At 41.9% G+C, this 24,696-nt stretch overlaps 1 protein-coding gene across 1 annotated transcript in view; it reads left to right on the plus strand.

Annotated features, from left to right (window-relative positions):
• SLC38A5 (solute carrier family 38 member 5) overlaps positions 1-24,696 on the plus strand; it is a 147,111-nt gene that overhangs the window by 72,413 nt on the left and 50,002 nt on the right. Inside the window, exons 2-4 of the mRNA XM_073600004.1 lie at positions 4,109-4,188; positions 12,294-12,472; positions 19,065-19,146. Of these exons, the coding sequence (XP_073456105.1) occupies positions 12,378-12,472; positions 19,065-19,146 (177 nt within the window). The 5' untranslated portion in view covers positions 4,109-4,188; positions 12,294-12,377. The remainder of the gene's footprint in view (positions 1-4,108; positions 4,189-12,293; positions 12,473-19,064; positions 19,147-24,696) is intronic.

Genomic DNA, 24,696 nt, shown 5'->3' on the forward strand with positions numbered 1-24,696 from the left:
TATCCACGAAACACAGTTTCCACTAATATCCCTCTATGGAATAACCCCACACTACCTCATATTTTTTAACTCTCCGAGCCTATGGCATGGACCAGATTTAATGTCAAGCTAGTGAAAGAGGTCACATCAGACCTCTCCATTCGCCCTTTTGATTATTTTGTTTCTTATCACAATGTCCCCTCCTCATATCTTTTTTTGTTACTTTCAGAAGTCAATTCCCCTCTGGGGGAGCTCAGATGGTGTTTTCTGATCTGGAAAGAATCCTATGCTATGAATGCTCAGAGAAACCCACCTCCATTCTCTATGCGCATCTCCTCAGTGTATCCTCTCTGGAGCTATTGGTGCTTCATCAGCGTTGGTCCATTGATGCTCCTGAATTGGATTCCGAGGACTGGGAATACATATGGGATTAACTATTCAAGATTCTTGTTTCACTGAGATCGCTTTATTCAGTGTAGGCTGGTACATGGGGCCTATCTCACCCCCTATTGTTTGCATAAAATAGGACCCGCCCATTCTTCAGCATGCTGGTGTTGTGGCTGTCTTCAGGGAAGACCTGGTTTGGGCCTGTCCGGGAATAACATATTGGACACAGGTGCTCAATTGGTGACCAACATTTTCCCCTCCCTAAGGGTGTGCCAGCTAGGTCTGGTGGAGGATCTGTCTCCCAAAGTGGCAGAGAGAACACTGGTCTCATATTTTATGCCAGGAAAGCTATTATGCTATGCTGGAAAAAACAGGCCCCTCTCTTTCTGGAAACAGCTGGTTAATAATGCACTCCCCTATTACAAAGACACGTATACTTACGGAGGTTTCCCCAGGAAGTATGACAGTCTGGGCCAAATGGCTAGCAGAGCCTTCCACGGCTGTAGATAGTTAATGCGGGCACATGTTATATACAGTTTAATCTTTCTAGCTCAGCGAGTGCTCATTACAATCTCCTAGGTTTCAGTAGCTGATGTGGCTAGGGTGGTTAGATGTACGCAGGTTTCTAGCTGGGTTTTTTTTGTTTTTTTTTGTTCTGTTTCTTGTATGTTATTACAGTCCTCAAGGCCTCTGTGTATTATATATTCTAACTTTTCTGCTTTTGCGCCCCTGCGTGGGCTCAGTGCCTGAGACTAGATAGTTTTGTTGTATGTTGAACTACACCAAAATCTAATAAAAAGAAAAAAAAAGAATTGATAAACTTCAATATAATGTTTTTGGGTTTTAAGGCCCCTTTCACACGATCGGATCCGCCTGTCAGTTTTGACGGCGGACCAGAACGGGCGCTCCATGTTAGCCTATGGAGCGACTGATGTCAGCGGAGGCATGTCCGCTGACATCCGACCTGGTCCGATCCGCAAAAAGCAGACGGATGGCCCTACGTCCAGGTCCGTCGCTATCGGATCGGGTGAGATCTGATGAAAACGGACATGCTGTCCGTTTTCATCCGATCCCTCCATAGGCGGCAGCGGTGCCTGACAAGCCCCTCCCCGCTCAGTGAGCAGAGAGGGACCTGTCATCCGCCGGCTCAGCGGAGATCAACGGACTGATCTCCCGCTGAGCCGGCGGACCGAGGCGAGCTCCGTGGAAACGGAGTCCGCTTTGTGTGAAAGGGGCCTAATATTTTATGAGCCAAATGCTCATTCATTTCAATGGGCAGGAGCGGTGTATACACCGCTCCTCCACCGCCCTAAAGATGCTGCTTGCAGGACTTTTTTTTTACGTCCTGCCAGTGCAGAGCCCCAGTGTGAAAGCACTTTGGCTCCCTTTATCCCTTTTAAGCAGGTCTATGGCAGAGCAAAGCCTGCTTGATGCAGGTCAGAAATTGAGATGAGCTTAGGCATCCTCCAAACTCATCTCTGTCCGAATTCTGGACTCTTGCTCCCTTTTTTTTTTTTTTTTTTTTTTTTTTTTTTGAGTCATAGCTGCCCGCAGTCCACCTCTTTGTTTACATGAGTTGCGGCGTGGGAATGACCCAGCCTACAGTTTATTAAAGTACAAAAAGTGTGCAAGGTTGGAAGTTTAGCTTCAGATGAGTTCGAAAGATGCTCATCTCTAGTCTAGAGGAGATCAACTACAAGTCAAAAGCCCCTGTCGCTGAAATCTGTATGATCTTAATAGCGTCTCAAACTGATGTCCTGAACAAGACCAAAGCCCATCAGTACTTCAAAGTCTAGTAAATCTGAAGCACAATTTTTTACATCCATACCGATGTTCCACTTTATTCACCAAACTCTCTAGGTTAGCTGCCATTTTAGACTATAGCAGAAACAATTGAGTACTGTCCATGTTACTTTTTTTATTTGCACTAAGGCCCCGTTCACACCTGAGCTATTTTCTGCTTGTAGCTCTAAAACGCTCAACTAGCTAACTTGTTCATATCTGAGCGTTCTGTCGCCTGAAGCGCAAAGTACGTGAGCTTCTTTTTGGCCCTGTAGAAATGCCTGACTTCTTTTTTTTTTTTTTTTTACACATTTTATGAGTGTTTTTTATTCTCAGTAGCAGCTCTGCGCCCCTAATTTCCTCTCCCCCTCCTCCCTTAGGGCTTTCTATTGGCTAAACAACAACGCCTGAAGCTGTAAACGGTCATCTCTCGCCTCGACTACTGCAACTCCCTCCTCACGATCTTGCCTCTAAATGGCCTATCCCCACTTCAGTCCATCATGAGCGGTGCTGCCAGGCTCATCCACTTTACAAACCGCGTAGTGTCTGCTATAACCCTCTGCCAATCCCTCCATTGGCTGCCACTCAAACAACAAATTTAAATTCAAGATACTAACAATAACTTACAAATCCATCCACAACCTGGCCCCCAGCTACATCACTAACCTAGTGGCAAAATATCAGCCTAATCGTTCTCTTCGCTCCTCCCAAGACCTCCTGCTCTCTAACTCCCTTGTCACCTCCTCCCATACTCACCTCCTGGACTTCTCCAGAGCCTCTCCCATCCTCTGGAATGTCCTACCCCAATCCATCCGGTTTTCTCCTACTTTATCCACTTTCAGATGATCCCTGAAAACTCATCTCTTCAGAGAAGCCTATATGGACCCCACCTAACAACTGTACATTTATTCTCTCCATCAGTACATCCAGCACTGGTATTACCTCTTGTATCTCTTGACCTTCCCTCTTAGATTGTAACTGTAAGGAGCAGGGCCCTCTGATTCCTACTGTATTAAAGTGTATTGTATTTGTACTGTCTACCCTCAAGTTGTAAAGCACTGCGTAAACTGTTGGCGCTATATAAACCCTGTATAATAATAATAACTTCTAAAACGCTTTTAAAAAAAAAACGTTAAATCGATACGCTCAGGTAGACTTGCTTTCGGGGTATGTCTCCTTATTCAAGGTCCAATTAGTACTAATGCTTGGACCTTAAAGAAGGGGACACACCACGAAAGCTTGTCCTACAAATGTTGGTGCAAATGAGATGGTATCAGGGACAGTATTTAGTTGTTTCTGTTGCAGGTGCACTAATACAGCTACAATCCCCTCAGTACTATAGCAGATTATTTGTTACACTGAAATTGCTGAACTCTACTTTTGAAAAAAACTAGATTCTAATCCAAAGGTTTCAGTGCTTTTGTGAGTCACTGGCCTAGAACACCTATGCAGACCTGGGATTTTTTGTGACTCTACAAAGCTACATCCTTGTTCCAGTGATTGCAGCTAACATTTTCATAAGAAGGTCAGAAATGACAACCGTTGTCTCATTTTTTTGGTTTCCTTTTTAATAGTGACAGTTGGCGGAATAGTGGTTTTGAGATTGGACAAGAAGTTGACTATGCCTTGGAACATGACTCCCCACAATAATAATTTATATTTTTTTACATCTGTGTAGTAAGAACTTTTATCCCTGGAGAAGAATCGGTCAGAATCCGCTAAAAAGTTCAAATCAGGACTGGGATTAGGAGGCAAATCATGTGACCATAATGCTGCCCTCCATGACAGTTTGAACATTGCATACCATGAAATCTAATAAGTGCGTGAAGTAGAGCGTCAGTGAATGGTGTGCATGTGACATTCAGCCTGCTATGTGTATGCAACATTCAGATCTAATGTGAATTCTAGAGGTGAAGTGCTAATGACTGACTCAATGACTTGGTGTTTTTGTGTCTTGCAGGTTAGGATGGACAAAATCTTCAGCCGCTGTAGAGAATATTAACGACTCTTCGCTATTTTCCATCCGGCCAAACACCTCAGGTGATTTACTTGCTTAATTTATGTGAACAATTTGATATAAGCAACCTTGTCAAAGAGGACCTTGTTTAGCCCTCCACCCATTGCCACCCCATCTTCAAACTGTGGGTATGGCTAAATGCCATTCTTTATAGGGGCTAAAGCAGCACCTCAGCCCCCCATTCACACTTGAGCCAGACTATGTTCAGCATGTAGAATGCCTTTATTTCTTACTGTCCCTGTTCACACTTGTGCGATAAGTTCCCCTATGATCCATACCCTCAAACAGTACATAAGTTTTTCTGGCTTTTTGGCTCCTCGCTTAACCACTTGTCCTCTGGAACCCCCCCCCTTCACGACCAGACCATTTTTTTGCAATACAGAACTGCATTAATTTAACTGACAATTGCGCGGACGTGTGACACTATAAACAAATAAACAAAAAGACAATTTTGATTAAAAAAAAAACATTTTTTTTTACTTTCTGCTATAAATCATATCCAATCAAAAAAATTGAAAAAATCAAATTTAGGTCAATATGTATTCTGCTACATGTTTTTGGTAAAAAAAAAAAATCCCAATAAGCGTATATTGGTTTGCACAAAAGTTATAGCGTCTACAAACTATGGGGGATATATATATATATATATATATATATATATATATATATATATATATATATATATATATATATATATATATATATATATATATATATATATATATATATATATTTATTAATAATAATAATAATAATAATAATTTTTTTTTTTTTTTTTACTAATAATGGTGGCGATCAGTGACTTATAGCAGGACTGCGATATTGCGGTGGACATTCTGACACTTTTTGGGAACCAGTGACACTAATACAGTCATAACAATATACCCTGTCACTGTACTAATAACACTGGCTGGGAAGGGGTTAAACATCAGGGGTGACCAAAGGGCTAACTGTGTGCCTAACCAGTGTTTTACTATACTGTGTGTGTGTGTGAGGTGCTTTTACTAGGGGAAGAGATGGAATTTATTCCCTGTTTGCAGGGACAGAAACGATCTGTCTTGCACTGTCCAGAGGGTCAGGGGTCCTGTAGGGCAGTCAGGAGAACACCGATAGAAGGCACAAGACTGCTATATACTGCTGATCAGAAAAGGTATTTTTAGCAGTTTTATATTTACTAAAATAATTGCATTTCCATGTTCTGTGTACTCTGGGGGACCAGATATAGTGAATGCAGTGTCCTGGGTTTAGTAACACTTTTTAATAATACCTTTTTAGGGGGTTAATAGGAACAACTTGGATCATTTTTGCATTTCATGCGTTGTCATACATCAACTTGTGCTGCAATAAGGCAGCCCATGAATTTCGAGTGGGTTGCCAACACACAAGACAGACATGCAATATTTTCTTCAGGCACAGCTGCAATGCATATGTGTTTGGGTATCATGCAAAGAAAATAACACCACAACATGCAAACGCAAATAATGTGCGTTGTGGTAAAGCTAGAGTTACCACAATGCATTGCATTACAGAAAAGTGTGTTTGGCACCAAGTAAAACAAGATAACTTTTTCACAATGTATTTATTTAGAGCTGAAACACACTACACTGTGAATTTGTAGTAAGTTGGGATCACACACACATTGCTGCAATGCAGATTAATGCACCTTACTTGCATTAGTGCCATTCATTTTTACTGGCACCTTGTTATAATTGGTAAAAATTTGACATCAATGTAGCTGTGTGGTAAGGCTGCACAATTAATTGTTAAAAGATCGCAATCTCGATTCAATCAATTCTGGTGCATTGACAGCCCATTAATTTGAACAGGCTGCCTTCATGCAAAGCATATTAATGCACGTTCAGGCATGTGTTAACAAGAAGCACTGGAATAGATAAGTCTGAAGGGCCCTCAATGCCACTTCTATCTGCTTGTAGCTGGAAGGACATGGTGTCTGTTTCATGTTACCATCAGCTGGGGGCTAAGGTGTGCCCTTACTGGGATTGTTCACCTTCAGAGAAGAGCAGTTTGGAGTCCTGTGGTGACCTGCTTTTTCTCAGTTTTATATATTGCTATTTTTTATGAATAATTATAATTTACATTTTGGCTGATAATCTGTACGTGATTAACATGTGAATAATTATGTACACAGAACTTTAATTCTCGCATCTGTACAAGGGTGTGCTCCATAGTACTGGCTCAGGGACTTTCACATAGAAGTCCTTTAATCTTCACCTATCAGAACCACAGGCATGACTCATGACTCACACATGTGGCCACTGACTTTGTTTCACATGGATGATGCGTGCTGGTAGAGTAGGTTATTGTACCTCCATGGCATTAAAGAGTCATGAATTTATAATCACTTGAAAATTTCAAGGGGAAATCTGATAACTAGTTTTCAATAGGCAACCTAATCAAGACTATAATAATCAGGTTTTGCGTCAGGACTGCTGATAAGTTGATCAGAACTGTAGGTGGACAGACCACGTAGATTAGAACTGTGAATCCATAGATCATGTCTCTGGATAAAGTGATCAGAATGCTGGGTCAGTAGACCGTGTTAGATGGATTGATCCGAACTGTGGTTTGATAGATCATGTCTTTGGACACGTGATTAAACTGTGTAATGATCAATCAAGCCATTGCAAGGGATTCAGAACTGTAAGCCAATAGAACCTCTTGGCTGAATAGATCAGAACTGTGGGTCAATAGATCAAGACTTTGTATAAGCTTACTAGAACTGTGGGTTTATAGATCAAGCCTTTGGATTAGTGGATCAGAACTGTTGATTGATAGATGATGTCCTAGAATATAACTTCATAATTTATATGTTGAATGGTGATCAAATCACAATAATAAACACCCCTATTATAGTGTTGATCACCTCCATAGACGTTAAAGGAATCAGCTTTGTATATAAAAGTAATAAGTCATATAAGTAATATAATAAGTAATGGTTCAAGAGTACCAACACATGCAATGCAAACGTGGATAAAAAAGTAAATGTTTTATTGAGTTGTTTCTATAACAACATAGAATACATCTAGCCCTCTTAGAACATAAAGATAGTATCACAAATGAGACACAATACAAAAGCTTTCAACTTCGTAATATACAGTATATCTATTATTAATACCACAGTCAATAAAATACAGTATTTACGTCTATGCCTTTCCAGGGTCTAGCCTGCTTTTCAAGGTCAAGGATAGCCCATGATGTACAAAGGTGGGCTGGGAACATAGTCCCAGCTTATATTGTTTCTGGCTGGGACGCCAGGGGTACATGTACTCCTTCCCATGTGGAGCATGATGGCTCAATTATATGCCCATACTAAGTGATTTTTGGGGTATTCCCATTTGTATACATGCCTGTATGAGATGAATAAGGAACAGAGATATTGTACTATGTGGGTTATCCTCCTCCTAAAGAAGCAGGCTAGACCCAGCAAACTCATAGACAGTTGAAATACCCTGTATATCTTATATCTGGGTACAATTCTATAGAAATAATAATATAAACTGATATATACTGTGTGTATATATATATATGTGTGTGTGTGTGTGTGTGTGTGTGTATATATATATATATATATATATATATATATATATTATTATATAGTGTGTATATTACTTCCACTGTTTCACTGTATAAATTAACCCCTTATAGTAGTGATTATCTGCTGTTTTTGTACTTGCACTGTTTGCCCCCCCAAAAAATTACCACCAGTGGCCATTGGATAGCAAGCATAGGGAACTTTTATCCAGCTACCTGCCTATGAGAAGGGAATCCGTCATGCATAATATTATATTACAATCTTGTCTGGAAATCTGCAAAGCAGTGTGTTTTTTTTTTTTTTTTGTTTTTTTTTGTTTTTTTTTTTATCCTTAAGTAAAAATTTTGATCTCTGAGTCTGATATGTACCAGATTCAACCTCCTAATAAAAAAAAAATTATATATATATATATTATAATATATTCTCAGAGTGGATTAGATATTTGGTTCCCTAACCAGATAGCTGGTTATTTATATTTACCACTGCATATAGTTAATCAAATAATAAATTATCTTTTCTTTTTAAAGGGGTTGTAAACCCTCATGGTTTTTCACCTTAATGCATTCTATGCATTAAGGTGAAAAACCTTCTGTAGTGCTGCAGCCCCCCTCTCCGCCCCCCCTGTTTTTATTTACCTGAACGCTGTCATCCTCTGGCCGGCAATGAGCACACCAGCTCTAGCTGGTGTCTTGTGTCCTGGTTACATTTGATGGCATTGCAGCCATTGGCTCCCGCTGCTGTCAATCAAATCCAATGACATGGCGCCTGGAGGGTGGCCGAGTCCTGCAGCCTGTGTGAATGGTCACAGATACAGGACTCGGGAGCGCGCCCACACAGGTGTCCACCTTAGGAGAGCGATTCTCCAACGTGAACACAGAAGAGGAGGATCGGGGCCGCTCTGTGCATAACGAACTGCACAGTGGAGGTAAGTATGACATGTTTGTTATTTAAAAAAAAAAAAAAAAGAACAGAAAACAAAAAAAGACAAAAAAAAAACCCAAGGGTTTACAACCCCTTTAACTTTGCATAATGACTAAGTTATACACCAAGTTTTTTTGAGGGTTTTTATCTGATTAATCGAAACAATAATCGGCCAACGAATCGATTATGAAACTTATTGGCTGTGACAGTTTATATGTAGGATCAAATAAAAACACAGTATTGGCGGTTTTCTGTTTTTTATGAAGGCTTTTCAGCATGTCACAGCTGTCCAGGAAGCTTAAGAGACAAATTTACACTTGTTTTGTCATTTTATCAATACTGTATTCTGGTTGGGGAAAGGGAAAAAACCTCTGTTGTACTGTACAAACCTATTTATATCCATATAACTGCCCAGAGAAGTCGTGCGCTGTGACACCTGCAGACCTCTGTGTACCAATTACACACAGGAAGCTCAGACGAGGAGTGACAGCTGCTCAGCCAAGTGCAGTACGTTGTCCCCTCGCTCCATACTAAAGGCTAAGGCCACACACAACATTAAAGCTTAAAGAGGAACTGCAGTCTTCTCACATAATTTGTAATAAAAACATCTTTGGAAATTCTGAAACTTCCCTCCAACCACTTTGCATCTTATTTTATATATATATACAGTTAAAATGGCTGCAGCCAGACTGAGTGGAGGGAGATTTCTGCAGCCTATTTGGCAAGTACAGAATCACTATATATATATATATATATATATATATATATATATATATATATATATATATATATATATATATATATATATATATATATATATATATATATATATTAGTGATTCTGTACTTGCCAAATAGGCTGCAGAAATCTCCCTCCACTCAGTCTGGCTGCAGCCATTTTAACTGTGGGCAACTGAAGCTGCTGCCTGTTCTACTTCCTGGATTTACAGAGGTCCAGCTCTGCAGCTCTCATTGGCCCCTTTGTGACTCACCCTCCCTTCCTGGTAAACTCATACAAGAGTGAGTGAGAGAGAGCTGTGCATGATGTCATAAGCCTAGGCTAATGACCAGACAAGAAACAGGAAGTGGGCTGTATACGGTGTTTACTGGAAGGAAAAAAAAAGTTCTGCTTTAAGTGTTAATTTTTTTTATTTTTAAATCCACACAAGGGATAGAACTTAAGCCGGCCATAGATGTTCAGAAGGGAGTGGGCGGGATTCAGTCCATCTATGGGCGGGCTGATCGTACCCAGATTGATCCATCAATTGATTTGGGTAAAACCAGCACGTCCAATTTTTAGTATGCAGTTATTGGCAGCGGCTGTAGCTGCTAGCTATAAGCATTGTGTTCTCCTACCATGGACAGACATCTCCTCGTGCCCCCACCTACAATAGCTCCGCAGGAAGGAGATGGTTGCAGGAAAGAAAATTGCTTAATCTATGGCCTGCCTTACATTGAATGAGAAGTGTTCCTTATGCTGGTGACTGTTTTCTTCATTGAAATCTTCTGTCCTCTGCCCCGATGTTCATTTTGGCAGCAAATTTTGATTTGTTTTAGTCTTAGTCTTTTGACTAAAATGGCATTTTAGTTTTTAGTCCCATTTTAGTCTTCTGCAATTGTTTTAGTCGTATTTAGTCTAAAAAATCGCCAGTACATTTTAGTCAACCAAAAACGAATGAGTGTAGTTAATCGCTTCAGCCCCGGAAGATTTTACCCCCTTCCTGACCAGAGCACTTTTTGCGATTTGGCACTGCGTCACTTTAACTGACAATTGCGCAGTCGTGCGACGTTGCACCCAAACAAAATCAACGTCCTTTTTTCCCACAAATAGAGCTTTTTTTTGGTCACCTCTGTGGTTTTTATTTTTTGCGCTATAAATAAAAAAAAAAGCGACAATTTTGGGGAAAAAAAGCAATATTTTTTTACTTTTTGCCATAAATATTCCCCAAAAATATATAAAAAAAAAAACAAAATCGCAATAAGCGTATATTGATTGGTCTGCGCAAAAGTTATAACGTATACAAAATAGGGGATATTTTTTTTTTTACTAGTAATGCTGGCGATCTGTGTTTTTTTTTTTTTTTATCGTGACTGCGACATTATGGCGGACACTTTTGACACTATTTTGGGACCGTTGTCATTTATGCTGCAATCAGTGCTATAAAAATCCGTGGAAGTGGACTGATCCTCAGAAAGAAAGGAAGCCAGAGGATCATCATGACAGCCAGTCAACTAGCATGTTAAAAATAATCAATTGTAGCCTCCATATTTTCTTTTATAGTGGCCCTAAATTCAAATGTTAACAACGGTGTTACCACTGTACCACTGTAGCAGTAGAATAAAATGGGGTCTGAAAAAATTACTTACCCGGGGGAAATGCTGATCCTCGCTCCTTTTAGATCGGACAACCCTTTTAAAGTGCTGAGCATTTGGTCACGTGATCTCTGGTGAAGGAGATTAGAATTTAGAATGGTAGGCTGTTCCCTTCAGCAGATATATGACCAAACTCCTAGGCCTTCAACCATGTGGCCAGAAATGAGGGGCGCCTCATCCGTATTTTTTACAGGAACGTTTTTCAGCCATTACTCTTGAATTGATTTATTTATTTATTTATTTTTTGTTAAACCAGCATTTAGTGCCACTTTAAGTATTAGTGGGTTTATGCATTTTTGATAATTTTTTTATATTAAATATCCATAAAGAAAAATTTGTTTCAAGCCAGCTCCACCTAAAAGTACACTAAAGAACCTGAAAGATGGATGAAAAGAGGTTTAATCGGCCTCTGTAAAAAAAAAGAAAAAAAAAAAGCTTCTTTACTGTAAAAGCTGTGTGATGGTTAATAGTTCTGGAACACAAGGGACTTTCCCTTTTTTAAAGTGGTTCTAAACCCTTACATATACCCATTAACGTCGATACACAGAGATGAAACAAATCCTCCTACATAAGTTGTACCTGTTTATCTGCGGCAATCTCTTCTCTATAGCCTTCTAAAACACACAGATCAAAGGCTTTTGTCAGTGGCAGGATGCATGAATCCCAGGTCACACACTGCACAGCACAGAGAGCTGAGCTGAGGGTAATCTGAGACCTGAGTGGAGGGACTGTACACACCCCTCTATACACTCTCATGGGGAAGCATGCACAGCTGAGGCTGTCAATCACCTTCTATGTGATGGAGGCGGGTTGGGGCTGTCTCACAAGATGCTGTGGAGTCAAGATAACCTGTTAGAAGTAACTAATGCAGATAGCAGAGGGAAGAGAGGGGATGCTGAAATCCACTCTGTGCTTTGGATTGAGGCTTGTAAATGCTATGGAGAGATATGCTCTGTTCATTTTGCATTTCAGAGGTTTACAACCACTTTAAGGTTGAACTTGAAATGTATAGCTCTCTTTTCCAAACCAAAAGATAAAACTGAGAATGAACTGGGGTTCAGATATCTAGAGAAACATGCTACATGTAATCTATGCAAAGTGAGCGCCGTCAGTCCGGCAAAGTATCATGTTCTGAATAATTGTTCACCGACAGCCAACGTTGGCATTAGTAAAACTATGAGATGTTCTGTTGCTGTACATATAATAAGATATTGGTGTTTTCTGTCTGTAGACCAGTGGGGTGTCATCCTGGTCCTCACTAATTTTGCTGTCTCTTCTCCAGTACCAGGTCGGTATTCTACACATCGTGATCTTTACACTCCTGCTTCTGTTATCAGCTCACACATAGACGTGCCGTGTACCCATTATGGAGATGGACAACTTAGCAGATGGAGAAGATGCTCATATGTTGAACGGAAGCGTGTCGGAAAGCCTGAACACAAGAGCAACACTGGAGGAAGGGTGAGCAGAGGAGGGGGTTCTGGCAATGTTCGTTTTTTTTTTTTTTTTTTGTTAATTTCTGGTACAGTAAAGGGGTTGGTGGGGGGGATTTCCCTCCACTTCCTTTCCCATAGCCGAAACAGGGAGGATGAGGATATCCCTCCAAATTGAGGGAAATCCTGGGTTGTCACCATAACAGGTGTCCCCATTGGAATATTTTCCCTCTATACCTGTTCTAGTGACGGCCCAAAATTTGTGATTTTTCTTTCACCTTCACTCTTGGTGATAACAGTCACCAGGAAAAACTGAGAGGGTGAATCTCCTGCTACAGGGACCCAGACAGCAATAAAAACCTGGCAGGTGTTCTAATCCCTCTCCACTCTACCCACAGCTAAAAAAAAAAAAAAGTTTTGCCCTTTGCTGTACATTTATAACTATTCTGTATTACCTGTGAACATATCCAGGGCTAAAGCTACACATGCTATTTAAAGTGGTTGTAAAGGCAGAAGGTTTTTTATCTTACTGCGTTCTATACCTGAGGTCCATCTCGATCCAGCGATGTTGCACGAGAGACTCAGCTGTCCAGGACTCTCCTTCCTCATTGGCTGAGACCAGTGCCATCTTTAAGGCAGGGCAAAAGGGGCAGCTGCCCTGTGCCCTGTCATTGTTGTGGGGCCCAAAGCAGCTGTCTCATACTTGCCAGCTATCCCAGTTTAAATGCCCTTGTCCCTTGAAATTTTAGTCCCGTGCTGTGTCCCGGTATCTAGTCCCGTGCTGTGTCCCGGTATCTCAGTGTGAAGCGCTGGTACTAATGCTGCCCAGCTCTGCCCTATTGTGTACAGGTGGCTCACCTGCAGACCCTGTGTTTAGATGTAAATAACCGGCATTCATAAGTAAATAGCTGTGGACGGCCTCATTGATATGTAAGTAAAGGTGTCATTCATATGCATATCATGCCCCGCTGCAGTGAGGAGATAATGTGCAGTAACCTCTAGTAACCAATCAGTGAGCAGTATCACCGTACAGTAATCTCTAGCAACCAATTAACAAGCAAAAATCATTTTGCTGTAACATCTAGCAACTAATCGGTGAGCTGTAATGTGTGCTGTAACCTCTAGCAACCAGTCAGTAAGCAGTAATATGCTGTAACTGCTGGCAACCAATCGGAAATTCCTGCCTGATCTGATACAGTAAACTGATTTTATGTGTAGCTGCTATTTATTGTATGTCTCAGAGCAAGTGGAGAGTGAAATTGCATGAAGGGGAGCCCAAGAAAATTTGCCCAGGGTCCAATCGATATTAAAGATGGCCCTGGCTGAGACAGCAGCGTGGCACCATTGGCTCCCGCTTCTGTCAATCAAAGTCAGAGAGACAATGAGGAGAGAAAGGGGGCATTGCCGGGCCATGTCTAAATGGACACACAGAACTGCGGGTCAGCTCAGGTGCCCCCATAGGAAGCTGCTTGCTGTGGGGGCACTCAACAGGAGGGAGGGGCCAAGAGCACGGAAGAGGCACCCGAGAAGAGGAGGATCTGGGCTGCTCTGTGCAAAACCATTGCACAGAGCCGGTAAATAAGACATGTTTGTTATTTTTAACGAAAAAAAAGTATCACTTTAAGCACTCGCTATTAACGTTGAATTCCAGGCAAAAACTGAGATCTCACTTTATTTCTATACGTAAATCCATAAATCACCTTTTTGTATTATCCATTCTTTGCTGTGTAATCGTCACTGACCATTTTTCAGTTCGTTCTGCTCCAATCTATGTCCCCACTCTGGCCGATAACACTAGCTTGCCGCAGCTGAAAAGCAGAGCTGAGTCATGCTTAATACCAGCGTTGTCGGAGCCCTTATCTCTCTTCCTGTTCCGGTGACACACCCGTGTCGGATGCTTTGTTATGAATGAAGACACGCTCTGACTTTGTAAACATCGTCTGAACAGAGCCTCCTTTCCTTGGCTGTAAAGGGTAGGAGGGTTTAGTTCTGCTTTAACAACTTTGGGGGGTATTGCAGTCACGTGACCATATGGAAACTACTAACCAGGCACAAAAGCTGTCTTTTTTTTTTTTTTTTTTTTTTTTTTTTTTTTTTTTATATTTGAGGTATAACGACAAGCAAAGGTAATCTATTGGATGGCAGTGCAACATTTGAGTTGTGAAGGGTTTGCAACTGCTTTAACCAGCATCTTGTAGTGATCGGTTGCAGTTAAATCACTACAGGATTGATTGCTACAGCACACTACAATATGCCAATTGTGTATCTTATCCCATAGCAAACCATTTGTTCTACCTGTTTAGTGATAACCAATTGCTACTTCTAGCAGTTACGCCAGCCATAAATGGTTCAAATCTCATCCGGTTCAGCAGGGACTGACCAAAATTCGATCCATGTATGGGTAGACTGATTGTACCCATCAATTAACTCGGGTACAACCAGCATGTCGGATTTCTAGCATGCAATTATTTCCAGCGGCTATAGCCACTAGCAATAATCACTGTTATCCTGGCAGGGAAGGCTCCCTGGTTGAGTCTTTTGCCCTGTAAACACGATCGGAAATTCCGCCAGCAAAAGTCAGATGAGAGCTTTTGGTTGGAAAATGCGACCGTGTGTATGCTCCATCGGACGTTTGCTGGCGGAATTCCCGCCAGGAAAACATTGAGAGCGCGTTCTCAATTTTTCGGTCGAAAAAAGTTTCCACCGGAAATTCCGATCTACTGTACCAATTCCGACGCGCGAAATTCCTACACATGCTCGGAAACAATTCGACGCATGCTCGGAAGCATTGAACTTCATTTTCTCGGCTCGTCATAGTGTTGTGCGTCACCGTGTTCTTGGCGGTCGTAAGTTCAGCGAACTTTTGTGTGACCGTGTGTATGCAAGGCAAGCTTGAGCGGAATTCTGTCGGAAAAACCCGCCAAGATTTTTCAGACGGAAAATCCGCTCGTGTGTACGCGGCATTACTCTGAGAACATTAGAACAGTGGGTGCGCCATAGACATGCAATTGTTTTCCATTCTGACCATAATTGCCTCATCGTCTCTCGCCTTTGAGCATCCATAAAAGCAAGCAATGCACCCTTTCCAAGCATCTCCTGAGATGATCAGGCAATGTAGATGTGCAATAACCACCATGCCCAACCACTAAATGCAGTTATTATCCTTGTCTCAGTTTTTCCAAAATTCTGGAAAATTTCTTTGTATCTGATAGCATATCATTCCCTTTCTAATGAAGAAATCCAAATGAAGCTTTCATCGCACCTGCACCACATTCACTGCATGGCTAAAACTAAAAGAGGGTCATAGTGGGTTTTTGTGTCCCACAGATCCAAGGAAATGGCTGACCATCCCTTTGGTGAGACATCTGCCATGTAGATAAAATTTACAAAACATTGAGGAACAGTAGGGATGCGAGGAGTGATTCTTGCAAAATTTCACGCAACCAGAAACTGTTTTGCTCATTGAGCTACTTGGGTGAAAATTGCTTGAAAAAAATGTGCTATTTTTTTTATTTAGATGGTGTGTTTTTGGGGGTAGGGGAATTGTATTTAGGATAGCTTAGTATATTTAACTTCGTGGGGTTTTTTGTACTGTCTGTCCCCTTTTTTTTTTTTTTTTTTTTTTTTCATTTTTAACATGCATAGAAGAAATTTGACAAAAGAAAATTAAATATTCTATATAATAAACAAGTTTGGTTGGAGGTATCTCTTTCCTTTCTCTATTTGAAATCTTACAGTGGAACAGTTTCTCATTGTTAATGCGTTTTTAAAATTGTGCCTAAGCTTCCGAGAGATCCACTATCGAGAAATTCTATCTCTTAATCTAAATATATAATCCTAAAGTTTGTGTCTCTCTATGAACCCAGAAAGGTATATCTAGCCCATACCATATGTCAATAGTTAATATCTATGTTCCAACAAATAATTATTGTAATTATCTTTACCCTTACATTAAAAACGAACAAACAAAACCAACAAAAAAACAGACACTACACACACAAAAAAAAAAATTTGAATAAAAAAATAAAAAATGGAAGGGTAACTTTATTTAGCTTAGTGGGTTTTTTGTATTTGTGTTTTTTTTGCCTTTCTGTGTAATTAATGTTTTTTTTTTTTTTTTTTTTTTTTGCATTCTTTATCTATGCATTTTTCAGTACAAAGGCCATAGAAAAATTAAGAATACAAGGAAGAGTGGGAATGGGTAAATCAAGGAAAGTAAAACACTCCGTATAAAACAGTTGGAGTCTAACAACATTGTACCATCTACAATAACAGGCCAAAAGGCCTCATGTAACAATAAAGTCCATAGAACATCATAAAAATAAGTGAAAGGCGAGACATATGTCCGGCTTGGATTCAAGTAATTCCAGAATGGAAAGTCTAGGAGTTGGGGGATCCAGAAGCTTGTTTTAAGGGAAAGTGATTCCAGGTGCTTATTGGGAATTTTGTTGTATGTTTTCTGGAGGGCCCCACGAAGCCCATATCGTCTTCAATTCAAAATAAGTATTTACAAAGAAGGAAGAAATGGGGGAGGGGTACCACAGACGGGGGCACCTATTACTTTTTCTGTTTTTTGTTTCCTGTGAAATAATGAGGCTAATGAGGGGTAATGTTTTGACACACAAAATGGTCCAGGATAAGTGAATAGAAGCTTTTCTAACCCTTAAAAGCCCATTGCACCTTAAAGAAAAAACTCCAAAAACGTAGTCCAAGTAAACTACCTTAAATCCACCTACCCTTTTGATTCCAATGCATTTAGCAAAAATGGCAAAATCTGCTGATTTTTGCAAACATTTCTGAAAAATTAAGACTTTCAGTTACACAAGTACAATTTCTGGTGCTTAGAAGGAGATACTATAATGTGCAAATGTAGTGTTTTCAATCTTTCTTTATTAATTTTAAAACAATTCTACAAATACATATAAATATCTTTCATCATCAAATTGAACATTATAGTATTATATAGCATCGTCTCCTTTAAAATATCATCTTTGCATCCTAATTACTAATGACCTATACTAAACTATACCATCTGACATATATTTCTTTACCATATCCTTACTCCATTCTTCCCTACCATTCATTACTGCCATTCATCCCTTCTATACTATTACACGTTTAATAATTTCCATAACAAAAAAAAAAAGAACATTTCTCCTTCTTTCTCTTTTCCCTTTCTCTTCCCTCTGCCTCTTTACGGTGTCTCCTCTTCCCATTCACAAAAATTGTATCATTTTTATCGAGGTCCAAAACTTATCCCATTGTTGCCACATTATGGGCTTTTGATCTTTTTTCCATCCCTTCTCTCCTTATCTGTTCTTCCATATATTGTATTTTGTTCATTTCATATATCCATTCCATTATTGTAGGGTCATTTATTTTTCTCAATTTTCGAGCTATTATCGTCCTAGCTTTATTTTTAACATATATGGTGAAGGATATCCGTCTTTATTCATTTCAATGATCCAGGTATTATAGACAGTATATCGAGACCTTTACATTTGGTTGCATCTTGTTTCCAGACGCCAATTTGTATATATTGAATATTTTATACCAGAATTCCTTCACCACATGACATTCATACCAAATATGTGTCATTGTTCCTTTATCCCTTAAGCATCTCCAACATTTTTCTGTATTATCTTTATTCATCTTATTCAAACCCATTGCACCTTAAAGAAAAAACTGCAAAAACGTAGTCCAAGTAAACCTTAAATCCACCTACCCTTTTGATTTTGAAAAAAAAAACACTGATAGGGGAGGGTGAGTCGGAGTTGGAGTGGAAATGTACAGAGGAAAAGGCGGGTTTACTATACCATCATCCAGGGAAGTGAGGGCACCCCCATGGCCCCCCCACTCCTCTTTTGCAAATGCTCTTAGGAGCAAAGAGGGAACTCCCTTCCTCAGAGAATTTAAATTTATTCTATTGGCCCCAAGTTTCTAAATATGTCTCCTTTCGATTTTGAGCCGATAATAACAAATCCTCCATCCTATTAACCTCTTCAATTCGTGTGACCCATTGTATCTCTCCAGTGCCGTACAACACCTGATCTAGCAGCGTTAAGAAGATGACGGGAAATTAATTTACTATATGTTTTCCCCGGTATATTTGAGACATGTAACAAAAAATAGGGCTGGATCTTCTGGGAGGTTATACTCGGTAAATTTCTGTGCTATCCGCCATATCTCCCTCCAGAAGTACTCCAGTTTTGGGCAGGACCAAAGAACATGGAGTAGAGTCCCTCTTTCCTCCTGACACCTCCAACATTTGTCCTGAATCTCCGGAAATAATTTATTAAGTAATGAGGGTGTACAGTACCATCTTGTCATTTTAAAATTAGTTTCTTGGGACCATCTTCTTACATTTCTAAGCTGGGCCAGGTAAACTATGGTAGAAAAATGAGGGGACGTTGCCAGTTATGGCTTGTCAGAGGGAAAGATGGATCACTGGTTATGTCCTTCATATCTAGGTTCATTTTCTTGGTAAACAAAGTTGTCTGTGTGCTAATATTTGCAGTGGAATATTGGCTGGTTTGTACAGTGACTAGTCTCCACATGGACTGAGATAGGGATGACGTGTGTTTTAGCATGTTTTAGTAAAATTTCTGTGTGTATTCCAGATATGAAGCTGAAGAGCCAGCCAGCCAAGAGCAGGAGGGATTCCTGCAACATGTCTCCAGTCAGAAAAGCCATTTCACCGACGTAAGTGGCACAATATCCCGTACTGCTTATCCCAGCCCTTTCACTCTCTCTATATATCTATCTATGAAAGATCCCAGATCATAAAACTGTACATTCCCTAAGATGCATCCTACACTAAGCTGGCTATCTTACCCATGTCTTGGTCCATTGTCTATAATAAGGAAACCATTTCCTCGAAGGACAGGCACTCCGTTATACGTTATAAAGGAAAAACAGCATGTACTTTTTAGCGAATGGCCTGTCTCTCTCAGGAAGTGTAAAATAAAAACAAGGCACAGTATGACCTGCGGTCTGCAATAGAACACAGGGCTAATTTTCATAAAAATATTGGTTGCCTTATAAGATAAGAAGGCACAGGCAAACCAGAGTAATAATTTGTATCTCTAAAACTGTAGGGGTCTATGTCAATGTGCTGTGATCGCTTTTTGGGCTCATTCAGAATTCTTGACAGGGGCCTTTGACCAGCAGTTGACCAACTTCTGACCTGGATCTGACATGCTTCAAACTGATTTGCATTCCCATTGAGTTGGATGGTAATGCACACCCACCTTAAGCAAATATAAGTCACTGAGTCTCTTAGAAACATTTGTGTCCCAGAGGAAGAGTGTATGTTGTATCTCGAGAGACCTGCACAAAATAGGAGTTCAAAGGGCAAACTATTTTTCTTTATTGTACGTCACGGGACACAGAGCAGCATAGTACTTACTATGTGGGTTATAGGCTACCTTCAGGTGATGGACACTGGCACACCCAAGACAGGAAGTTCACTCCCTATATAACCCCTCCCATACCGGGAGCACCTCAGTTTTTTTGCCAGTGTCTAAGGTGTTGGTCACGAGTGAAGATGCTCTGAAGAGCTCTGCTGGAGGGATCCTTACTGGATTTAAACAGCCTCTACAGACCGGATTCATCCAAAGTGCCACTGAGGCCAAACTGGATGGTACCCGGGCCTCATATTAGAAGAACGAGGTTTTGCCTGTAACGCCTCTCTTTGGAGGGCTGTACCCTGGGACCCAGTGCTTTGGCCATGCTCACATTACCATAAAGTTTTCCTGGCGGGGTGCTATACAGGTCCAAGGGAGTGGAAACCCGATAAAAAGGGACCCGCCCTTGAAGGTTTACTAAACGCAGCCCACCGTGATGGGTGAAGTTTGGATCTGTCTGATATCAGCAGAAACCTGCGGCAGGGATCAGGTAAGTGAAGAATCCTAGGAACTTTTAAGTCCACCTATGGATTTCTTCTGTGAGTAAATGTTGTCATGCCTAATTTCTCTACTAGAGGGGTAAAATGCACATACCTTTTTCATGCTCCTCAGATCTCGCCCTGTGTCCGCAGCAGACAGCATGCTTAGTCTCAGCCACCAGGAGGAAATTGCAGGGGGGGATTCTTGGATATTCCATGAAAAGTTACCACCTTACTGCAGGTTCTCCCCCCCTGGGGAGCAAGGGTGTTGGAAGCTACAACAGATAGCTTGTGCCCCCCCCCCCCCCCCCAGGGACATGGTGGCTCCCCGTGTTTCTTCCTATGTTTCCCCTTCTATCCTGTCCCCTCACACCGGACCTGCCGAACGGCAGATCCGCATGGCATCTGTAAGGAGCGGCGTGTTGGCTGACGGAATGGGGCGTGGCGTAGTGAGGGTCACGGCGTCCACATGTATCACACGGCGCAGGGCTGTCAAGCCCATAAGACAGCCTTGGAGCATACAGTGCAGCTGGCTGAATGGACACAGGAGCAGTAAGGTCATGTAATGCTGGTGCATACAGGCATTCCCAGTACACATTTGCTGAGCATTTTAATAGCAGCTTTCCAAAACGTCTTTCAGGACAGCACCTGAGAGATCATGGCTCCTCCTCCCACAGGAAACACCTCCTCAATTAAGTCTTTTTAATTGGAGTCCTCCACGTTGCCTCGTCAGTTTTTTGTGTTTCCTCCAGCTGGAGGAACACCTCTGGTGGGAGCCATGATCTCTGAGGGCTTTCCTGGGAGACACAGGTTCTCACCTGTTAAGTCTTTTTTCCTAGGAGAGTGATCCTCCCACTTGCCTCCCAGATGGATGGTCCCGTGGGCTCCCTCTCCCTCTTCTGTGCTGGGGGAGAGCCTGTATGCCTGGGGGTGCTGCTTCCATTTTTTGCCAGACAGTTTCTGGTGGCAGAGGAGCGCCTCAGCCACGTCCTGTATGGGAAGAAGCAGCACTTCCCGGTCGGCGCATGCGTCATTTCCGGCCACAAAGCGCAGAGGGAGAGGGCAGGGTCACCTGGTGCCTTAATTCCGGTTCCAGGTCAGCGCAGTGGCGTTTTCTAATCTGGAACCGTTAGTTTCACCACGCGTCCACAGACAGCTATGGATAGCGATGCAGCGGATAAGGGGGCAAGCCAAGGCACCAGCAAGGCTAAGGTAAGGGACTGTGTCCTCTATTACTCTGGGGTGGTTACTCACCCTTTCCCCCCACCCCCCATCTCCCTGGGAATGTATGTTGCAGTGGCTAGTGTTAGCGCTGCCCAGCAACAGGGGATTTTTGGTGGTGGTGGTGGTCGCTTGCTGGGCACATGGAAGTAAGATGTTATCTTCCCTAGTGCACCTGGGTGTCTTATCTGTGCTGTGTAGCAGCCTTTAAGCGTGGTTCCTTGTCTCTTTTCTGTTTGTCCAGGCCAAAGGTTCTGCCCAACCAGTCAAGAAAAGGTGCCTTGTCTGCAAAGAGAAATTAAGCGATGTTTGGAACAAAACATTTTGTGCAGATTGCATTGCAAATCTAATCAGGGAGGAGTCTCCATCTATGTGTGGCGATTTGGTTACAACCATAAGGGATGAGCTCCAGGCCACCTTTCAAGCTTTTAGGTCTAACCTAAGAGAGGAAGCAGGTCCCTCAAGGGATCCTTCGGTTCCGCAACCATCTTCAGAACCCCAAGGCGGCTCTCAAAATATTTTAGGGGGTCCGATATCACAGGACACTTCCCAAGGGTCTGTTTTCCTCCATCCAGATGAAACAGATTCTGAGGAGGAGGAAAATGAAACAGATGCTGCTTCTAAGTACAAAATGTAGTTAGAAGAGGTTGGAGGACTCCTGAAAGTAATCCATGCCACTTTGGGGATAGAAGAGGAAAAGAAGGCCGTTCTTTTCCAGTCCATTCAGTTATCACTGAAATGATTAAAAAAGAGTGTCTGGAATCTGAGAAAAAGCCGTTCTTTTCCCGGGCTCACAAGAAAAGATTTCCATTTGAGGAAAATCCTGATTCTATATGGAACAAGGTTCCAAAATTGGACTCTGCCTTTTCTCAGGTCTCATAGTCTACGGACCTCGCCTTTGAGGATATGGGCACTCTGAAGGAACCCATGGATAAAAGGATGGACCTGCTTCTTAAAAGAACCTGGCAATCTGTGATGAACCATCTAAAACCGGCAATGGCAACAACCTGTGCTGCAAGGAATTTAGATCACTGGGTTAACCAGCTGAAGGCCCATGTTACAGCGGATTCCTCAAAACAGGAGATTCTAGACTCCTTTACAACTCTGTCTGCAGCAATATCATATATTGCGGATGCGTCTGCGAAGTCTATTCACATGTCAACCAGGTCAGCAGCTTTAACTAATTCTGCCAGGAGGGCCTTATGGCTGAAGACTTGGCCAGGGGATGCTGCATCTAAAAATAGACTGTGTGGTATTCCTTTTGCAGGTGATCTGTTGTTTGTTTCGGAGCTAGAGTCCATTCGTGACCGTACGGCAGATAAGAAGTCATTTCTGGTCAAGAAGAAACAGATACAAACCCGTAAGCGTTTTTTTCGGCCCCAAAAAGGGCAGCAGGAAAAAACGCAGGGCAAGAAGAAGCCATGGTCTTCTCAGAAGCCCAATGGTAGGAGTGGAGTGCTCTTCAATCCTCCTGCGACCTCCGGAAAATCGCAATGACTCCCTCATGGTCGGGGGAAGACTCTAAGAGTTTCTTCCTCAGTGGAGAGCCATCACTTCAAACCAGTTTATTGTAAATATGCTCTCCCAGGGGTATGTGATAGAGTTCACAGAAGATCCTCCAAAAAGATTCTTGATGACAAACGTCCCAAAGGATCCGATCAAGGCTTTCGCCATGAAGTCCCTAATTCAGGAACTGAAAACCCAGAAAGTCATTGTTCCGGTCCCAACAGGGGAGTTCTTCCAGGGTTTCTACTCGCATGTATTCCTCATTCAGAAACCTTCAGGAAAGTTCCGCCTCATCCTGAATCTCAAAATGTTGAACAAATCAGTAGAATACAGAAGGTTTCGGATGGATTGCATTTTTTCAGTAAGAAACCTCCTGTATCAAGGGTGCTAAATGGCATCAATAGATTTACAAGATGCCTACCTCCACATTCCTATTGCCGTCAGGTCACAGAAATATCTGAAAGAAGGGAAGAAGGTGGTACATCTGCAATTCAGAGCACTCCCGTTTGGTCTGTCATCGTCCCCAAGGGTGTTCACGAAAATAATGGCCGAAGCATTTGCGCCTCTGCGTCTAGAAGGAATCTTAGTTATTCCTTATCTGGACGATCTGCTGTTTTTTGCAAAAACCAGAGAAAGTCTTCAAGAAAACTTGCTCAGAGCCCGTGTGCACCTAGAGTGGGTGGATCTTCAAAAATCAAATCTGATTCCCTCACAGGAAGTGTTATTACTGGGTTTCCTTATCAACTCTTTGGAGCAAAAAATTTTTCTTCTAGAGGAAAAACAGAAAGTTGGTACAAGTGGTGTCACTGCTACAGTCCAATCAGATTTTGTCCATCAGGAAGGTCATGTCAGCATTAGGGACCCTGACCTCTTCCATACCGGCCGTCCAGTGGGCAAAGCTCCACTTCAGACCTCTGCAAAGTTTCCTGTTAAAAACCTGGAATCACCAGCAGGATTCACTAAATTCACTAGTGAAGATCCCTACGTCGGTGAAAAGGAGTCTTTGGTGGTGGAAGAACCAGACAAGATATTCAGAGGGTCTGTTATGGTCCTTCCCAACCCAGGTAAGGTTAACAACTGATGCCAGTTCCTGGGGTTGGGGGGCTGATATGAACGGTCGATGGGCCCAGGGCTCGTGGTCCACAAAAGATGCACGGAGTTCCTCAAATTGGAGGGAACTAAAAGCTATAGAGATGGCCTTACTGACCTTTGCAAAAGAAGTTCAGGGACAGCATACTCATATCCTGTCCGACAACGCCACGGCAGTGGCCTACATAAACAGACACGGGGGAACCAGAAGCAGAGTTCTGCAAAACCTAGCAAGAAACAATCTAAGTTGGGCAGAGCTCCATACTCTATCCTTGTCCGCGGTCCACTTAAAGGGAACCCTAAACAGGGTAGCGGACTTCCTCAGCAGGAACCAGGTATTAGAAGCGGAGTGGCAATTGAATCCAGAGGTCTTCCATTTGATACAACAGTGATCCTCATCACTCCCTTCTGACCCAAAAGGCCTTGGTTTTCATCCTTTCTTCAGATGCAACTAAAACCGTATTGGCAACTTCTGTTAAGGAAAGACCTTCTGTTACAAGGTCCTCTGCTTCACCAGGAAGTAGCAAAGCTAAAACTCACGGCCTGGCTAC

The sequence above is a fragment of the Aquarana catesbeiana genome, linkage group LG09 (assembly GCF_042186555.1).
Source record: "Aquarana catesbeiana isolate 2022-GZ linkage group LG09, ASM4218655v1, whole genome shotgun sequence".
Taxonomy (NCBI): domain Eukaryota; kingdom Metazoa; phylum Chordata; class Amphibia; order Anura; family Ranidae; genus Aquarana; species Aquarana catesbeiana.